Below are 19,161 nucleotides of genomic sequence, written 5' to 3'. Positions count from 1 at the left end.
TTAATTAGACTAAATTCAACTTCCAAATTTTGAAATTTAATATGCACATTAATTGCTCATTTATATTTTGGATGTTAAGCTTTCAAAATGTGTTTTAATATTACTGTCATAGCTGGAAACTTCCTTTATAATTTTTTTTTCGTTGTGTGTCAGGGAAAAACTCGTTTTTATGTCTGGAAAACAGGGAAATGTTTGGGAATTTCAAAATTTGGATTTGGTGTACACCCTGTTGTATGTTTATGTGAAGACCATTCCCTGATTATATCTCAGTTTTTCTTTCCCCCTTGCTGGGCATTGAAGTCCTCTGATAAGATCTTAGCATTGTTTTTATTTACTTGGTTTACTGTCTGTTTGAGGAGATCCCAAAATTATTCCTTTTTTGTCTTCATTAGAAAATGTTTGTCATTAGTAGGGAAATGGGCATTTATCAATTTTTAAAAATTTTTGATGTGGTTCTTAGTGGAATGGCTTGAAAACCAATTAAAAAATATTCTTTTTACATATAGTATAAACGCTGTTCCAAACTCGGGGCATTGTTTCATGACCCTTTGTCCAGGTTCTGTATTCTTGGGATTGGAATGTTTCTCCCATTGTGTTTCTCATCTCCTGGAACCCTGCTCGTAAAATTTTCTCCGTATCTAATTTATCCATAAAGTTCTTCAGTTTACCCGTGTGTGTGTTTTTTTTTGTTTTGTTTTTTTTAGAGAATTGATATTGCATGTTGTGATGTAGTTGATTTGGTTTTGTTTTCTCCTGTTCTTGTGTGGTGGTATATGTTTGGTGATTACAAGCACTCTGATTTGTTACTGCCTTTTGGATGGCTACCCACTGAATCCTACTTAGTCATTTCTTGCTTTCTTATTGGGCAGGACAATGGAACTGTTTTCCCAAAAGACCTTTCCATATTTGACTTTTAGTTACTAACATTCCTATCTCTTTTAACAGGAGATGATGAACAGAGTGACTGGTTTGGTGAGCCAGGTAAGAGCTGGTGGGAAGATGACAGTCAGGACAGATCTCGAACACCCATCCGCCTCGCAGATGAAGACACTGACAGGGAAGATTGTGATCCTGCATTCCAGGCAATCCTTGCAGCCAGCTTTGAACACTTGTCTGAGGAGGCTAAGCAGACATACAAGGCTCGTGTGCAATGGCTCAGGGAAGGCCTGGTGAGTACTTTGGAGCGGAATCCACGTTTTATTCTTTCATATTGATTCTGCCTCTCAATGAAGATACAAGAAATGTTCATACAGTGTTGTCAACATAGTGTGTGCTCTACAGTTGATTGCTGTTGTCATGTCTAACTCAATAATTACCTTCATTCATCATCATCATCATCTTCATTTCCCGTTTCCAACTTCCCGGGTCGGGTTGTGAATCAAGGACCTCCAACGCTGCCCGTCTCTCCACCACTCATCTCCTTTTTTCAGTACATCTTCTGGTTTTCCTCCCCTCTTCTCTATGCACTTCCACACTGAATTTGTCCATCTCATTCAGGTTCTTCCTTATGGTCTCTTTCCTGTTAACTTCTGTGAAAAAGTTTTTTTTTTTTTTTTTTTTTTTTTTTGGCACTCTTTCTTCTCCTATTCTCATCATATACCCATACCACTTTAGCTTTGTTGTTTCTATTCTGTCTTGAAGTTTCAAGATTGATCAACATGGCGGACGACACGGAAGATCGTGTAGAAGATGCTCTACAATACCTAACAGATATGGCAGAAACAGGAGGTTATATGAAGAAAGAGAAGGAGGAAATCCTAAAAGTGGTGAGAGTACTGAAAAATTACTTCACTGGGCAGAAAAAGGCCCGAAAATCAAAAAAACAATGATGAAAACATGCCTTCAATGGAGGTTAAGGGAACACAAACAGAAAGCTTACAAGAGAAGAACGACAGCTGTGTAGCAGGACAAGTGGCGCCATCTAGTGACCAAGAACAAGAGTTAACAAGAGGCACCTAATACATGCTGCCACCTACCGGAGAAACGGCAGATGATCTGAACCCCGAGCTACATTCAACACTAGAATACAAAATTACCGAAAAATCAACAATCAAATGAGAGCAATGAAAGAAGACATCACACACAATATCAAAAATATGATTAAAGAGGAAATCGCAGCTACAAAGCAGCAGAACCCTGTACCACCGGAATTTGTAAAAATAAATAAGAACGACATCATACGAGAGAGAATCAACCGCCTCACAAGGAGAGTAGTGGAAGGGGAAACCACTCCACCAAAAACATAATCAGACAACGGATGAACAAGAAGAGGAAAAATGGACAAGACAAACCCACAAAAGGCACAGGTGCCCAGAAAGACAGCAACAAACCATGAATGGTACAGGAGCGAAGGACGATTACTTACAAGCAGAAGAAAAGAGGGCCTGGCTGTATGTGGGAAGACTAAAACAGGAGACAACGAAAGACGCCGTAAAAAGATTCCTAGCCTAAAAGGTAATCACAGAGAACATTACTTGCGAAGAGATAGAAACAAGATACAGAACCAAAGTTTTCAAGGTAGGAATACCTTTCAACTTCCTTGAAAGTGCAAACAAGAGGGAATTCTGGCCAACAGGAGTAACAGACACTACCGGTTTATTCGGTCTTTTCGAAGGGACACAGGGACATCACTTGAATAAAACAACTCAGAAGCTCTTGGAAATTACAAGACTTGGAGAAATCGATGGGAGAAGAAGCATGAAAATAATGATGTGGAACGTAGAAGAATTAAAGAGCGCAGCATGCATAGCTAGACTTTCTTGAAGGATATGATGCAGCTATATTCACGGAAACCTTTCTCACAGACCATTGGCAGCACCCGGAATACTATAGCATACACCTGCTAGTGAAACAAGGAGAAAGAGGAAGACCCCAAGGAGGAAGAACAGTCCTTCTTAAACCGTGGATAACACCAATTGTATCAACATCAGAGCAGAACCACTCCATTCTAATAGAGACAAAATACATCACAATATTAGCAACCTACTTTCAGCCAAATGCAATGGCTATAGATATAATAGACGAATTGGGCCAACAAATAACACAGAGCAAGAAAGACATCCCTCTAGTTATTGCAGGGGATTTAAATTGTCGGTTGGACATACCAAATCACAAAACAAAATTGGTAATAGACTCACTGCAAGAAAAAGGTTTCAACCTGCTAAACGACACCAATGTCCCTACATATATTTGCTGCAACGGCAAAAGCACTATAGACATCGCCCTCATAAGAGGAGAAATAAAAGGGGATATCAATGCACTTTGGAGCGCGTACCACACACCAATAAGAAAACACATTCCAGTGAGCATCGCCATACAAAGTGAATGGAAGGCGAAGAAAAAACAAGAAAGGAGACCACTCTCAAGGAGATTGGATGTTAGAAAAGTGGAAGAATGCCAAGAACAGATGAAACAAATCAAAACACGAATCGACAACTCAAATGTTGAGGAAGCAGTACATGAACTGGAGAAACTCTTAACACAAGCAGCCAGCCCCAGGAAAGTGCGAAGAGCAAAAGCATGGTTCGATCAAGAGTGCTTCCTATTAAGAGGTGCTTCAAGCTCTACACCAACTAAAATCGGACATCGAGAATCATACACTCTTTCAGACATACACCGAGAAAAGATGATGCTACAAAACACTAACCCGGGAGAAAACGGCATACAGGGAAGAAGAAGGAAGAAGAATAGTTGAGGAAGCCAAGAGAGACCCATTCATAGCAATCCGCCCTCGAAAGCAGGCGCAGACCCACTATATCAGCATGGAGGAATGGACGAGACATTTCAAAGACACACTCAACAAAGAAGGAAGAGAAGGAACACCGGAAACCAACCAAGTGCGTACAACGCATGAGATGGCAGCATGGTCTCCACTTACTATAACTGAGGTTCAAAACATTATTGAATCCACAAAAATAGAAAAAAGCTGCAGGACCGGATATGATATACAATGAATACCTTAAAGACACGGCTCATCTACTAGCTCCAATTTGGACGAAACTTTATAATAAATGCATAGAAACAGCCAAAATCCCAGATCAGTGGAGACAATCAATAGTAAAGGTAATCTTCAAAGGGAAAGGAGACCCGAAAAACACCAATAAATACAGAGGGATAGCCCTGGAAAACAATCCTTTTAAGGTATTCACAAAACTAATCACAGAAAGAATAAGGGACACAGTAGAAGAGCACCTCCCAGAATCTCGATTCGGGTTTAGGAGAAGAAGATCCACTCTCGCAGTGGTGGAACTACTGCTAAATAACATATGGGAAGCCATTGAAAGGAAGGAAAAATACTATACAATCTTTATAGACTTCACAAAAGCCTTTGATCTCCTGGACCGAGCATTAGTACAAAGGAAGCTCGAGGAAACTCTGGGAAGAGACAGCGTCTGGACAAGAATCATAAACTCCATGAATGAATGGAACAAGATAAGGATCTCGGACAGCCCAGACCTTTCAGAACCAATAATTCAAACAAATGGTGTACTCCAAGGGGACGCACTAAGCCCTCTGCTGTTCATCCTGGCAGCGAAGGACATTATGGAAATTGCACAAGATGAAGATGTAGTTGCATACGCCTATGCGGATGATATTGTGATTGGCTCAAAAAGCTTAAAGAAACTGCAGAACACTATAGACGAAGTGGAAAAATGGTGCATTGAACACAAGTTCGTAATTAACACTGAAAAGGCGGAAATGATGGTGTTCAGATCAGGAGGGCAAATACCAAAATCGACAAGAACAAAAACAAGATACAGATTGGTCTACCTTCTCGTGCTGGAAACTTACCTCGTAGAGGATTTAAGGACAATCTACCCCCCTACCTAACACAACGGCATCGGAGAACCTACTAAGAACATTAATAAGGAAAAGAGAAGTAGTACCCACGGAATTCTATGGAACTTGGGCCATGATGGACGGCAGCAAATTTTGAGACGAGGCACGTGTTTACAAGACTTGTAGTACATGGATTCCACCATGTCATTTGCAAAAACCCAACATACCACGAACCGTCAAACTCGTGCAAGTGTACATTATGTGGACAGTTATGTGAACGATATCACTTAGAATTCTGCAACAAGAGGACTAGATCAATCAGAGACTATGCAACTAATGGTGCAAGTGTTAAATTGTTATAATACCTTCCACTAATGTATGGCTATTTTGCTGCAATAAATGTTGTATAAAATTCTATAATCAGATGGTTGATGGAAAAGAGGTCATGACAATTGTATTTTGAATTCTTTTCATAATGAATGTCAGTTAGTGATGCGAATCAAAACTAATTGGAACCAGGGCCAGTTCAGATTGGCAAATTTTCAGATTTTAAAACTTTACATGTGATAAATTGTATACAGTAGAAGTCCGCTATAGCGAGTACGGCATATAACGAGAACTCTGTTATAGCGACGACTTTTTTCTGTCCCTTCAAATTTCCTATATTAAACTGTGTATCGTCCTTCGGTTACCGATATTTATGCACCCCAGCGATGATATTGCATGCGATCGATTACCTTCAGCATCGTTTACTCGCTATGTTCACTAGCGATTTCTCTCGTCAACATTCGAAGGCGATATCAGAGTCGATTAGTAATATCCGTCGACAGCTGTTCTGTAAAGAAAATTCGAAATGAAAGAGAACATATTTTCGTAATAAATGCGTAAATAACGTGTCCGATAACAGTTGTTAACTCGTTAAAAATTAAGGCTGACTAAACGACCGCTTAATTTTGAGGCTAAATACTGCAATTAAGTAAGAATGGGATGCACCTCGAGATATGGCAGAGTGCTTAATTGATTTCATAGGTTAGTTTGTATTTTGTCGCGTCTGGTTAAATTACGGAAAGGCTATTATGAAAATTTATAGCGAGAAAGGTATAATTTCTCTACCGGCGCTTGATGTGTGTTTTCATCAAACGTATAATACGGTTAGGATAGGTTTGAATAAGAAAACTGAAACGTTTGCAACAAAATGAGATCGATCATCTTCGGTACGGTACAGTTTTCTCACTTTGTGCATTTGCGAGCTCTCTCGTTGACATTCAAAGGCGATGTTGGAGTTGATAAGTAATACCCATCGACTGCTGTTCTCTAAAGAAAATTTGAAATGAAAAGAGTATAACACGTTTTCGTAATAAATGCGTAAATAATGTGGCCGATAGCAGTTGTTAACTCGTAAAAATAAAGACTGAATAAACGATATCTTAATTTTAGTGTTATATACGGAAATTACGTAGGAATGTCATACACCTCAAGATATGGCAGAGTACATCACTGATTTCAGAGGATATTTCATATCTTCTTGCGCCTAGTTACGGCTATTTACATGTAAATTTTTCGCAAGGAGGTTATTTCTTTGCATGCGTTTCAAATATGTTTTCATGATGGCTACATATACGTTTAGGTTAGGTGACGCTGTTTGAAGAAGAAAGCTGAGGTGTTTGCCACAGAAGTCTCTGGAGTGATACCATATTTCTCTGAATCCAAGACTTTTTTTTCTCTCAGAATCTCATGCGAAAACTCAAGAGTTGTTGCATTCGCGTCCTAACAGTAAGTAAATGTATACCACTAGCAACTACCAAGGTAACCACGCTGCTTCTTTTCACACGCGCACAGAACTCGTTGACAATAAACGACCGCCTCTTTACTACACATCGCTACCGGTTCTACAGTGTACAGTGCCTGTGTGTTTCTCAAATCTGCAGAATGGCATCAAAACATGCGACCCTTCGCATTCTTAGAAAAGCCATGGCTATTCAGTGGCAGTCATAACGCGTCTATTGTACTTGACGCTTAGTAAGATTAAGGTTTATATACAGCAGGAATATCTTCGTGATGGATCGTCGTATTGTAAAGATGCGTGAAAAAGGTATTACCGGAAAATTTGCAATGAGTTCTCTTCGGTATTATGATGCCAATGTTAAGTTAATGGTCCTTAAACCCGCGGAAATAAAGAATAATTGTGCGGCCGCAAAAAAAAAAAAAAAAAAAAAAGAAATACGGCTTGGCGAAAGTCAATGTTCAGCGTCTAAAAATAGTCTAAAAATGTGTAGGCCTGTATGATTTTACAAACTTCTTTTTGAGCCTGATTTAAATTTTTTGAAAGAAAAAGTGGGGTTCATCTTGGATTCGGAGAAATACGGAACTATATTTTTTTCAGAATGAAATTAAACATACACTCTCGCATAGTATCGGATTACGAAAAATAACAAACAAGTAAGCCGTAGTGTGGATATCATCTGCGGAAACGCAAGTTTTGAACAAACTGATTGCCGTTTCATGCAGATTTTAAAGTGCATGAAGGGTTTTCCGACTTTTATACAAACATCGGATATAACGACAATCCGTTATAGCGAGTAAATTTTTGGCTGTTATGAATTCTCGCTATAACGGACTTCTACTGTACTTGCATTTCATATTGACTTACAATTGTTTTACACGTTACAATTCTCATTTTGGTCTGTATTGAAATGTACCTTAAGACAAAGAATGTTACAAGTGTTTATTAATTTCTACCTATTCAATACAAAGTGAATTCTTGTGATTAAGAATTATATTCTGTCATATAATCTCGTATGTTAAGATGAATCAACAGTCTTCTTAAAGTTTGTTGTAGAAGCGAGGAAGGGTTCTCGACCATGTGTAGCCGTATTTATCTTAACTTGAAGGTGTGACTGCGGCTTCTTATATTGATAGTCAAAAGGGAAACTCAGGTTTTATGTAGATTAGAGCTTGGATGTTGACTTTTAGGTCTACTACAGAGGAATGTGTGGTGTATTGTGTGTAAAGAGAGGAGAGTAAAATACTTAGGAATAAAATTAAAGAAAGGATGAGTTTAAGGTAAAACGTTGTGTGTATAATCACATGCCCTTCGAACAGTATGATGTTGATCAGTTGTGTGTATATTCACTTACCCCTTCGACTGTTATGATGTTGGTCAGTTGCTATGGCAGCATTGGAATGACTGACACTTGCGCTTCTAGTGTTGTATTGATGTATGATTAGGGGAGCGGGCGGGAGTGTGGTGGATGGGATAGGCGGGGCGTTATGTTTGTGTTGTTGGTTGCGGGAGGCTTGTGGGGGCGGACAGAGGGGAGTCGTATTCATTAAAGTAGTAGGGCTTCTTGATGACGATAACTTAAGATTATTAAGAATATTGTTTTGTTTTAAATTTAGTGTTTGCAATAAATTAGGTAAAATTTCGTATAAGGTATTTTTGACTTCAGTTATTTCATTGAGGTTTAAATTTTTGTTGTAGTATTGGTCTAAATATATATAAATGTTTTCTAGTTCATTCATCAATTTGCCTTTACCTACTCTTTTAATTATTGTTAGGTCCTGTTCTATAGTTTGAATTGATGCTCTGTCTCCTTCATATGGGAAGTCATAGCTGAAAATTTGCTGTGCTTGTTGGCATTATAGTGTTCCAAGTATCTTGTGTGAAAACTCCGGCCTGTTTGACCAATGTACGAGACTTTACATTGTGTGCGTGTGAGCCTGTATATGCCTGAGCTGTTTAGTGTTTGATGTCCTAACGGCTATACTGGTGGTTTTTTTTTTTTTTTTTTTTTTTAAGAGATTCGAGGCCTGGTAAATACCTGGATTGTTGTAGGTGAAGGTAGCAAACTTAGATTTTTTGGGTCTGTCAGGGATGAGGTTTGCTGCTAATTTGAGTTTAACCTTGTTGATAAAATGGTTAATTATTTCTGGATTATACCTGTTAAATATAATTAGGTCTGTTTTTAGGTTCTTAGGTGTTAGAGGGATTTTTAGAGCTCTGTAAACGAAACAGTAAAAAGTAACCATTTTATGGGAGTTAGGATGTAATGATGAATTTCTTATTGTTATTGGGGTTTGGGTAGGTTTCCTGTATATTTGGAAATCAAAACTATTATTAATACATGTTACTGTGACATCTAGGAAATTTAAGGATCCATTGACCTCATCCTCTTTGATGAACTTAATGTTATGGTCGAGGTTGTTTAAAAAATTTAAAATTTCATTGCTATTATTGAGTTCTTTATTGATTATTACAAACATGTCGTCCACGTACCAAAGTCACAAGCTGATGCCTTTTATTTTTGTCGTTATTTTATGAGGTTCTAATGAATCCATATAAATGTCAGCCAAGATGCCTGATACCGCTATATGTAAAATAGTTGTTTTTTAACATAACATTTAGCATCCTTATGAAGTCTTCTAATTCAACCCTGCGAAGGTTACTATGTTTAGCGAGGTTGTCTTTGATAATATTTACGGTTTCTTTGTTTGGCACGTTAGAATACATGTTTGTAACGTCATAGGAGCACATAATGTGGTTGGGTAGTAAGGTGAATTTCTTTTAAATATCACAGAAGTCTACAGAGTTCTTTAATGGGGATTTATTGTTAAATCTATAATATTTTTTGAGAAAGTTGTGGATATACCTTGAGTTTATATGTCAGACTATTTCTACAATTGATGATTGGACGTATGGGTATATCTTTCTTATGTATTTTATGTAATGCTCTGGCTGTGGGGGTATTAGGGTTCATTAGTTTTTTTTTTGTTCTTGTTCATTTAGTAAAAATGTGGAATTCTTTAATAGTGTTTTTAAATTTCGTTGAATTCTTACTGTGATGTCTTTATTGACTATTGTGTATGTCTTATCTGTGAAAAAATCCTCTGTTTTTTAATGTAATCTTTCTTATCTAATAAAACAGTAGAAACAAGAAAAAGAACAACTCACCTGCCATAGCTAACATGATGAACACAAGCTTCTCAGAAAAAGAAACGGATCTTTTAAGTAAAGGATTAAAACATAATTGGCCTAGTATACGAAAAGAAAATGTTATCACCACCATAGCAGAGGTTGAATCGAATATTTCAAAACTCTCTCTGGAGTTACAAAACGATACTAGGTACAACATAAAAAAGAAACCGCCACTGGTAGCCGCAAAGAAATACGGTATAACTCAAGCCTACATCCGGTGATGGCATGAAGACAAAGATAGTCTAATAATGCGTACTGTACAAGAAAAGCATTCATATGATTCAAGTACTTTTTAAGCCTGATTTAAATTTTTTTAAGGAAAAAGTAAGGGTCTTATTGCATTCAGGGTCGTCTTGGATGAAATTAAACATACACTTTCACACAGTATTGGATTTCGAAAAATAACAAACAAGTAAGCCGTAGTGTGGGTATCATTCGCGAAAACTTAAGTTTTGAGCAAACTTATTGCCATTTCATACTGATTTTAATGTTTATGGGGGTTTTCCCAAGTTTAAAAAATCAGATATAATGACAATCTGTTATAGTGATGAAATGTTTTACTGTTATGAATTATGGCTATAGAGGACTTCTACTGTACAAGGAAAAAAGTTCTTGACTTTGCCTCAATACTGAAAGGCCCTTTGCAACATCGACAGATTAAAAACAATGGTGACCAGCTGTACTTGAGGGATGTCAGGTGGCTATATTATAAGAAAGATTAATTGGGCTTTTTTTTTCTACAAGACTACCATGGGTGAGGGTGCATTCAAAAAGTCAGTTTTCTAAGGAGGTGAAGAACAAGTGCACTTTCACCACCAAAGGCATACCGTGCAGCTTTACCAATTTCTTTGCCGAAGAAAAGGGATTTGTTGAATTTACTGAAGTTTGTATCGCCTCTTCTATCAGGCACTCACTACAAGTGCAACTGTCCAAGAAGGTATCCAGACACAGTTTCAGAAGATGAATAAACCACAGCTTTAAGTTTGGGTGCAGACTGCATGAATACCTCAAGGAATCATACACTACCATAAAATAAGAGAGCTGTGTAAAATAGAAAAAGAAAAAAGGAACTTGATAGCGCTGGCTAAAAGTGGAATAAGTTATAACATTACTAAAACATTTGTGTCTCTTTAAGTTACACACATTAACAGTTCCATTCATCTAAGTCCAGTTTCTTTTCAAGTAATTTCAGCTGCTTTCTTCATTCTTTTCTTTTTTCTAGAACTGAAAGACAAAAGATCTGTAATTCTTATAATAAAACCAAGATGTATTGTATCGCATCAGCTTAAGTATAATTTGTCTCTTTCTTAAGTTACAGTTCTAATGAATTTTTAAGTACTTAAGAGTTGTTTATGGTTTTATTTTTCCATTGTCAAACAAGATAAAAATGTGTACTTTTTATAAATATAATCCTATTTATATTGTACTTTAATTGTTTTACCGTATGTTCTAGAAAGAAAACGCATAAAAATGAACATTGGCAAAAAAATTACAGTACTGCTTTTAATAGTAAAACGTATACATGAAAACTTGAGTGTGTAAAATGTGATAAGTTCATTTACAGGGGAACGTTGATTCTCAGTTTTTGTAGGGACCCCGGAAAAAAAAACGTACAACACGGGAAAACGGAAAATCTGGGAATGATTGAACCATCAACAATTTGGCTAAATATGTATACTTATAATCTTCCAAATACCCCTAAACCAAACCAAACTACAGCCCCAATGGGCCTTCCGCCTACCAAGCAACCGCTGCTCGGTCCGAAGGCCTACAGATTACGAGGTGACGCATGGTCAGTGTAACGAATCCTCTCGGCCGTTATTCCTGGCTCTCTAGAGTGAGTCGCCATTTCACCATTAAACAGCTCCTCAATTAAAGGTAATTGTAGAATGAGTGAACCTGGAACCAGCCCTCATATCCAGGTAAAAATGCCTGACCTGGCCTGGTATCGAACCCGGGCCCTCCAGGTGAGAGGCAGGCAAGTTAGACCGCGGGGCCGGCTTCAAACATCAATTACCGGTATGCGACTTAAGAATCTCAAAACTTTACATTCAATTTTACCGGGGAAACTTAGTCAGCTTTCACTGAAAACTTCTTTCAGTTCAACAACTTTGATCAGCCAAACTCTTCGAAAAATCTAATAGCCGTAACACCAAGTCAAACAACAGTTGACCACAAGTAGTTTTTAATTCTCTAGTCTAATCAAACAAACCACATTAGTTACAAAAGCGCCCAACATGATGGCGAACTCCATTTTTTTTAGTCTTCCATTGTAATTTGGTCACTTGTATATTGTTCGTAGTCAGTTTATGGAAATCTTGTACCTATGTTGAACTATAGAATATGGTTTCGAATGTAAGTATCGATTCTCAAGTTCTCGAATCCATTATATTCAATTCTGCCCATCACTAATCACAATGAAATTTGAAAGAGAAAAATATCATTAACACTTCTGAAATTACGGTTATTCGCGACCTTGACCTCGGTTGGAAAGCGCGCTTGCTGTACAAGTCGGTACAAGTGCGAAATGATACAAAGTTTTTTAATGTAACGTGCGCAAATAAAACGACTATGGTTTTTATAGCATTTTAACTCAAAAACGTGAAATTCCCAGTCTTATATTAGGACCAAAACAGTAATAGACAATCCCAAAACCTCCCATGCCTGTGTGTATGTAAGATGCAACATCTGTTCTGGTCTCGGTAACATAATATTATTTAAACCTAGGAATTTCATTTTTGTCCGTATTGAACTGAGAAAGGATGATAGGAAAACTTAAAATGGTCCACCTTTTCAATACAAAAATGTTATAGTTTATTTATAACATGTATTTGTACTTGGAACTAGTTTCAACGCTGATTTGCGTCATCATCAGCCAAAATGTGGGAATAGGCAAGCATTTAGGCATTTATATTACACAAGGCGTTACATTAAACAATACACATCTTACAAGGAGATAAAAACAGGGACAAGTATAGAAACAAATGAATCGTTGAGAAAACAAAAGTTATACATATTAAAATAAATAACATTAACCACACATCTTGCAGTGTGAAAGTGTTCTTCTTGAATGATTCCTGAATATAAAACACACGTGCACACATTTCTGAAGAGCCAGCAGGCAGGACAAAGTAAAGTGAAACCTTAAGAGTTCTCATTTTTCTATGTTCTGACTAACTAATGAAGTCTCCCTTGAGTTCCTGATAAACATACAAAACAGGAAATTCTCCTTCACACTCAACAATAGCTATAAAGACCATCGGTAAAATTTCATTTTAAATATTGTGCAGAGACGTGAAAGCATGATTTTGAACATGATATAACTCCTTCATATAACCCCGTTTTTTACACAAGGTGTTACATTAAATAATACACATCTTACGAGGAGATAAAAACAGGGAAGAATGTAGAAACACATGCATCGTTGAGAAAGCAAAGTTATACATATTAAAAATAAGCTTAACCACACAACTTGCAGTGCGAAAATATTTGCCTTGAATGATTCCTGAATACAAAACGCACGCGCACACACTTCTAAAGAGCCAGCAGGCGGGGAAAAAATAAGGTGAAACCTTAAGAGTTCTTCTGAGAAAAGTTCATCATTCTTTCTATGATCTGACTAACTAATGAAGTCTCCCTTGAGTTCCTGATAAACATACACAACAGGAAATTAAACAATACACATCTTACAAGGAGATGAAAACAGGGAAAGTTATACATATTAAAAATAACCTTAACCACGCATCTTGTTGTGCGAAAATATTCGTCTTGAATGATTCCTGAATACAAAACACACGCGCACACAGGTTTCACTTTACTTTTTCCTGCCTGCATGCTCTTCAGAAATCATTCAAGGCAAATATTTTCGCACTGCAAGTTGTGTGGTTAAGCTTATTTTTAATATGTATAACTTTGCTTTCTCAACGATGCATGTGTTTCTACATTCTTCCCTGTTTTTATCTCCTCGTAAGATGTGTATTATTTAATGTAACACCTTGTGTAAAAACTGGGTTATATGAAGGAGTTATATCATGTTCAAAATCATGCTTTCACGTCTCTGCACAATATTTAAAGTGAAATTTTACCGTTGGTCTTTATAGCTATTGTTGAGTGTGAAGGAGAATTTCCTGTTTTGTATGTTTATCAGGAACTCAAGGGAGACTTCATTAGTTAGTCAGAACATAGAAAAATGAGAACTCTTAAGGTTTCACTTTACTTTGTCCTGCCTGCTGGCTCTTCAGAAATTTGTGCACGTGTGTTTTATATTCAGGAATCACAGGCAGCATATGTACAGCAATTTAAGAGCATGTATAAGGGTGGATGGTTAGAAAAAATAAAGGGATATTTGGAGAGGATAGGATTAGGACACCTGTGGGGGGAGGTTTGGTCAAAGACAGAAGTGAGAGGGATGAATATACTGGAAAGGAGAATTAGAGATATCCATAGGCAGAAATTATTGGGGGAAAGCAGACTAAGAAATTCGCTGACTGTTTTGACGAAAATAGAGGAGATAGCAGGGTTGAATATTAGATACGTCGATAGGTCAAAACGATATGGGATGATGTGGTGGCTTTTAGGTTTGCCAAGGAATACAGGCTGGTTACAGGGGAGGGATAAGACAAGGTGTGTACTTTGTGGAGATGTGAATGATGAGTTTCACTTGCTAAGAGACTGTGAGGTAACGAGGGGGTTAAGACATGGATTATTGAGTGCCGAGCATCGGGAAATATTGGGGAGAGGGGATGAGAACGCAATACTGAGATGGATTATTAAACAATGGGAAAAAGGGGGTGAATTGAACAGGTATTTTTGTGCGACAAAAAAGGCCTGCGAGAGTAAAATGAAGGAGAGTGAGTTAGAGGGTGGGCAGGGGAATAGGGGGGTGGAATAGTTATCTGTATAAGGGAAGGGGATAGTATGTTAAAATTATAATGGACTAGGGAATATAGGGACTGAGTACTTAGTTAGGTGGAGTTGGGTAAGAGGACAGGATTGCATGGTCTGTTTGTTTTAAAGTTAGCTGGAATGCAAGTGCTGAAATGCTGAGTGTTGTGGTTTGATTATTGATCAGGTGTAGGTCAGTAACAAGAATGTGACGCAAGTACAGAGCATAATAAGGACACTGGATGAACACTGAATGAGTGAACTGCTTCAGCTAATGACTGCTAATTATTCTTATTATTATTATCCTTATTATTATTATTATTATTATTATTATTATTATTATTATTATTATTATTATTATTATTATTATTATTTATTATTCATTTTATCGTTATTATTATTATTATTATTATTATTATTATTATTATTATTATAGCATGTGAACATGTATAGGGGCGAAGTCGCTTGTTATGTTCAATAAATGTATGTATGTATGTATGTATTCAGGAATCATTCAAGAAGAACACTTTCGCACTGCAAGATGTGTGGTTAAGGTTATTTTTTTTAAATATGTATAACTTTCGTTTTCTCAACGATTCATTTGTTTCTATACTTGTCCCTGTTTTTATCTCCTTGTAAGATGTGTATTGTTTAATGTAACGCCTTGTGTAATATAAATGCCTAAATGCTTGCCTATTCCCACATTTTGGCTGATGATGACGCAAATCAGCGTTGAAACTAGTTCCAAGTACAAATACATGTTATAAATAAACTATAACATTTTTGTATTGAAAAGGTGGACCATTTTAAGTTTTCCTATCATCCTTTCTCAGTTCAATACGGACAAAAATGAAATTTCTAGGTTTAAATGAAGCAGCCAACCAGGCAAAGTCGTTAGCCTATCATTACTTGGGCTTAAAAATCAAAATTGGGAAAATAGGCAAGGATATAGCATTTATCAAACAGTGCATTACACAGAATTTAACCCCTAATTTTTTAAAAAGCGTCACAAAACAACGTTTTGTTCCTCCCCATCAACAAGATGTTCAGGTTAGGACAAACAAACTTTGGTTAGAAAATGAACTAAAATTTCTCTATAAGAAAAAGTCGTTTTTAAATCATCGCTTATATGAAACTCACTTAGAGGCAGCCACCTTACTCTCAAATGCTCAGTGGAATCTTTTTCAAGACGAAGTCCAAATCAAGTTGTTCAATATTTTGTCCAAAAAACAGATAACACTAGAGAAAAAACTTGTAGCACTTAAAAATAAGGAAAAACACAGCAACTCCCCTACAAAACCTAACAGCAAACCTAACCTCGCTAATGACACTCTACAACAATTCCACCCACCAGTAATTAATCTTTCCACCACCAACTTAGATGAGGACGATATAAGAATTCTTTCGAAAGGTCCAAAGCACAACTGGCCTTGTTTCAACTCGGCCCTTACAGCCTCCAAACTCGTAGTTGAATCAGAAGTTGCTATCAGCAAAATGCCATATGAACAACAAGACGAACTCAGAATGGACGTAAAAAAACAATTAAACAAAAGTTTTTTCTCAAAAAATCGCACTGCGACCCCTATCACCAAAATCAACAAAGACTCCCTTACTGAAAGAAAACAAATTCTCAATCTTAAAAAGAAAGTCAAAGACAACCACCTCATCATTACAAAGGCCGACAAAGGCAACACAACAGTCATTATGGATAAAACAGATTACATTCAAAAAACCAAAACTTTCTTAGATAATGACTCCTTTTCAATAGTTAAGAAGGACCCAACACAATCAATTCAAAGGCAATTGAAACAAATTCTAAAGAGCACTTCTTTTCTCCTCACTGAACAAGAAAAACAAAAGTTAATTACTATGAACCCAGGCCTACCAACAGCTAAAGCACTACCCAAAATCCACAAAACCGGTGTCCCTATTCGACCCATAATAAACTACAGACCAAGCCCCTTATATAAATTATCTCAATTTATCCAACAATTTCTTAATAAACATTAAAAATTCGCATCAAATAAATCCATCAGGAACACTGTAGAATTAGTGAACAAACTAAACAGTTTCAAGCTTCCACCATATCATTCAATGCACTCCTTTGATATAGTCAACATGTATCCCAGTATAAACACCAACTCATTATTCCCGATCATCGAAAAGAACTTACTTGCTAACAATCAACTAAGTAAACTAGAAGTTCAAGACTTCATGACCATATTAAGATTACTAATTAACAATAACTACTTCACATTCGATAAGATCATTTACAAACAAGATGGTTGGGCTATGGGTTCACCAGCCTCAGGAATTTTAGCCAAGATCTACCTTGATTTCCTAGAGCACACCGCCATCGACAATAACACCAAATTTGCTAATATCCAATTCTGGGCTAGGTACGTAGATGACACATTTATAATCCTAGATGAACGCTCCATAGACGCACCATCCACCCTCAAAAACCATAATAATATTGATCATGACATTAAATTTACCTTAGAATCAGAGACAAACAACTCCATCAACTTCCTAGACCTAACAATCAATAGGCACCCCTCTTCGTTCACATATAGTATCTATAGAAAGCCCACTCAAACGGCCACTACTATAAGAAATGACTCACTACACCCCCAAACCCACAAAGCAGCTACATATAATAGCTTAGTAGACCGAGCATTCAAAATTCCGATGTCAAGAAAAAACTTAAATAAAGAATTGAACACCATTCGCTCTATAGCAAAATTCAATGCATATAATGAATCCTTTATTGAAAGAATAATCAATAAATTCAGACACCGCCCAAAAACCACCCTAATAAAAGACAATACTAGCACTGCCATGTTTTCCACATTTACCTTCAATAAAGAAATTTAAACGTCACTAACGTTTTTAAAAAACACAACGTTCAAATAGCCTTTCGTACTAACAATAGAAGCACAGAGATCCTACACAACTCTTCATCAATAAATAAAAGTAGTCCTTTTTCTAAATCAGGTGTATATAGGTTTTCTTGCCAAGACTGCAAAAGTTCTTACCTAGGGCAAACAGGACGCAGCTTTAAAATCAGATATGCAGAACATGTCAATGCCATAAAACACAACCGTTTTTCCGCGGTCGGCCTACATATAAAAGAATTTAAGCACAACTTTACTGAAATAAATCAAGATCTTGAGGTATTAGATATTCTAAACAAAGGTTCTTTCCTAGACGTCACTGAAAACCTCTATATTCATTTAGACCAATATTTCAATCCCAGCCTAAACTTAAATGATATCTCAGAGAAACCAAAGATCCTATTCGACTTTCTCATTGAATTTTTCAAAAACATGAATATCCCGAAAAACAGATCTGTCTTTCAGATTATGCATAATACTTTGTCACGCCACACACTTTCACCACATCACCCTCCATACTTCCCCTCCTTCCACTCCTCCTTCCCTACCGCTCCTCCCCTCTCCCCTCCTAATCCAACAACGGCCGCTCCCCAGACCTAAACTATCCAACACGCTCTGTTCCTCTTCATCTCGCGCCATAGCTTTACCGCCTCATGTCCCGCAATAAACATCATAGAAACCTGCCCCCACCCTACACGTAACGCTGCAACAATACACCACAAATACTGGCACAGTCGTCCTCCAAACTCTCAACAACTTATTCCTTAATACCTATTTTTATATTCTTGTCGAGCTGAATACCGGGCCTGTGAAGATTACAAGATTATTTTGTGCATCTACAGAATGGTGTGTTAATGAAGCTATGTAATATAGAGAGAGACTTTCAAATGTGGTTAAATGAAGAAGTTATATCATGTTCAAGATCATGCTTTCACATCTCTGCACAGTATTTAAAATACAATTTACCGTTGGTCTTTTATAGCTATTGTTGAGAGTTAAGGAGAATTTCCTTTGTGTATGTTTATCAGGAACTCAAGGGAGACTTCATTAGTTAGTCGGAACATAGAAAAAATGATGAACTCTTCTCAGACGAACTCTTAAGGTTTCACTTTACTTTTTCCTGCCTGCATGCTCTTCAGAAATGTGTGTGCGTGTGTTTTGTATTCAGGAATCATTCAAGACGAATATTTTCGCACTACAAGATGCGTGGTTAAGGTTATTTTTAATATGTATAACTTTCCCTGTTTTCATCTCCTTGTAAGATGTGTATTGTTTAATTTCCTGTTGTGTATGTTTATCAGGAACTCAAGGGAGACTTCATTAGTTAGTCAGATCATAGAAAGAATGATGAACTCTTCTCAGAAGAACTCTTAAGGTTTCACCTTATTTTTTCCCCGCCTGCTGGCTCTTTAGAAGTGTGTGCGCGTGCATTTTGTATTCAGGAATCATTCAAGGCAAATATTTTCGCACTGCAAATTGTGTGGTTAAGCTTATTTTTAATATGTATAACTTTGCTTTCTCAACGATGCATGTGTTTCTACATTCTTCCCTGTTTTTATCTCCTCGTAAGATGTGTATTATTTAATGTAACACCTTGTGTAAAAAACTGGGTTATATGAAGGAGTT

The 19,161-nt window shown here is 37.0% G+C and overlaps 1 protein-coding gene across 3 annotated transcripts in view; it reads left to right on the top strand.

The window, feature by feature from the left end:
• The window catches only part of LOC136883185 (G patch domain-containing protein 2), a 171,372-nt gene that overhangs the window by 72,175 nt on the left and 80,036 nt on the right, over positions 1 to 19,161 (top strand). For all 3 annotated transcript variants that reach the window (XM_067155370.2, XM_067155368.2, XM_067155369.2), the window contains one exon: positions 946 to 1,169. In XM_067155370.2, coding sequence (XP_067011471.2) covers positions 946 to 1,169 — 224 coding nt within the window. The remainder of the gene's footprint in view (positions 1 to 945; positions 1,170 to 19,161) is intronic.

Source organism: Anabrus simplex, chromosome 11 (assembly GCF_040414725.1).
Source record: "Anabrus simplex isolate iqAnaSimp1 chromosome 11, ASM4041472v1, whole genome shotgun sequence".
NCBI classification, from domain to species: Eukaryota; Metazoa; Arthropoda; class Insecta; order Orthoptera; family Tettigoniidae; genus Anabrus; species Anabrus simplex.
The sequence above is the reverse complement of the archived record's forward strand: the minus strand, read 5'-3'. Positions and strand labels throughout refer to the sequence as shown.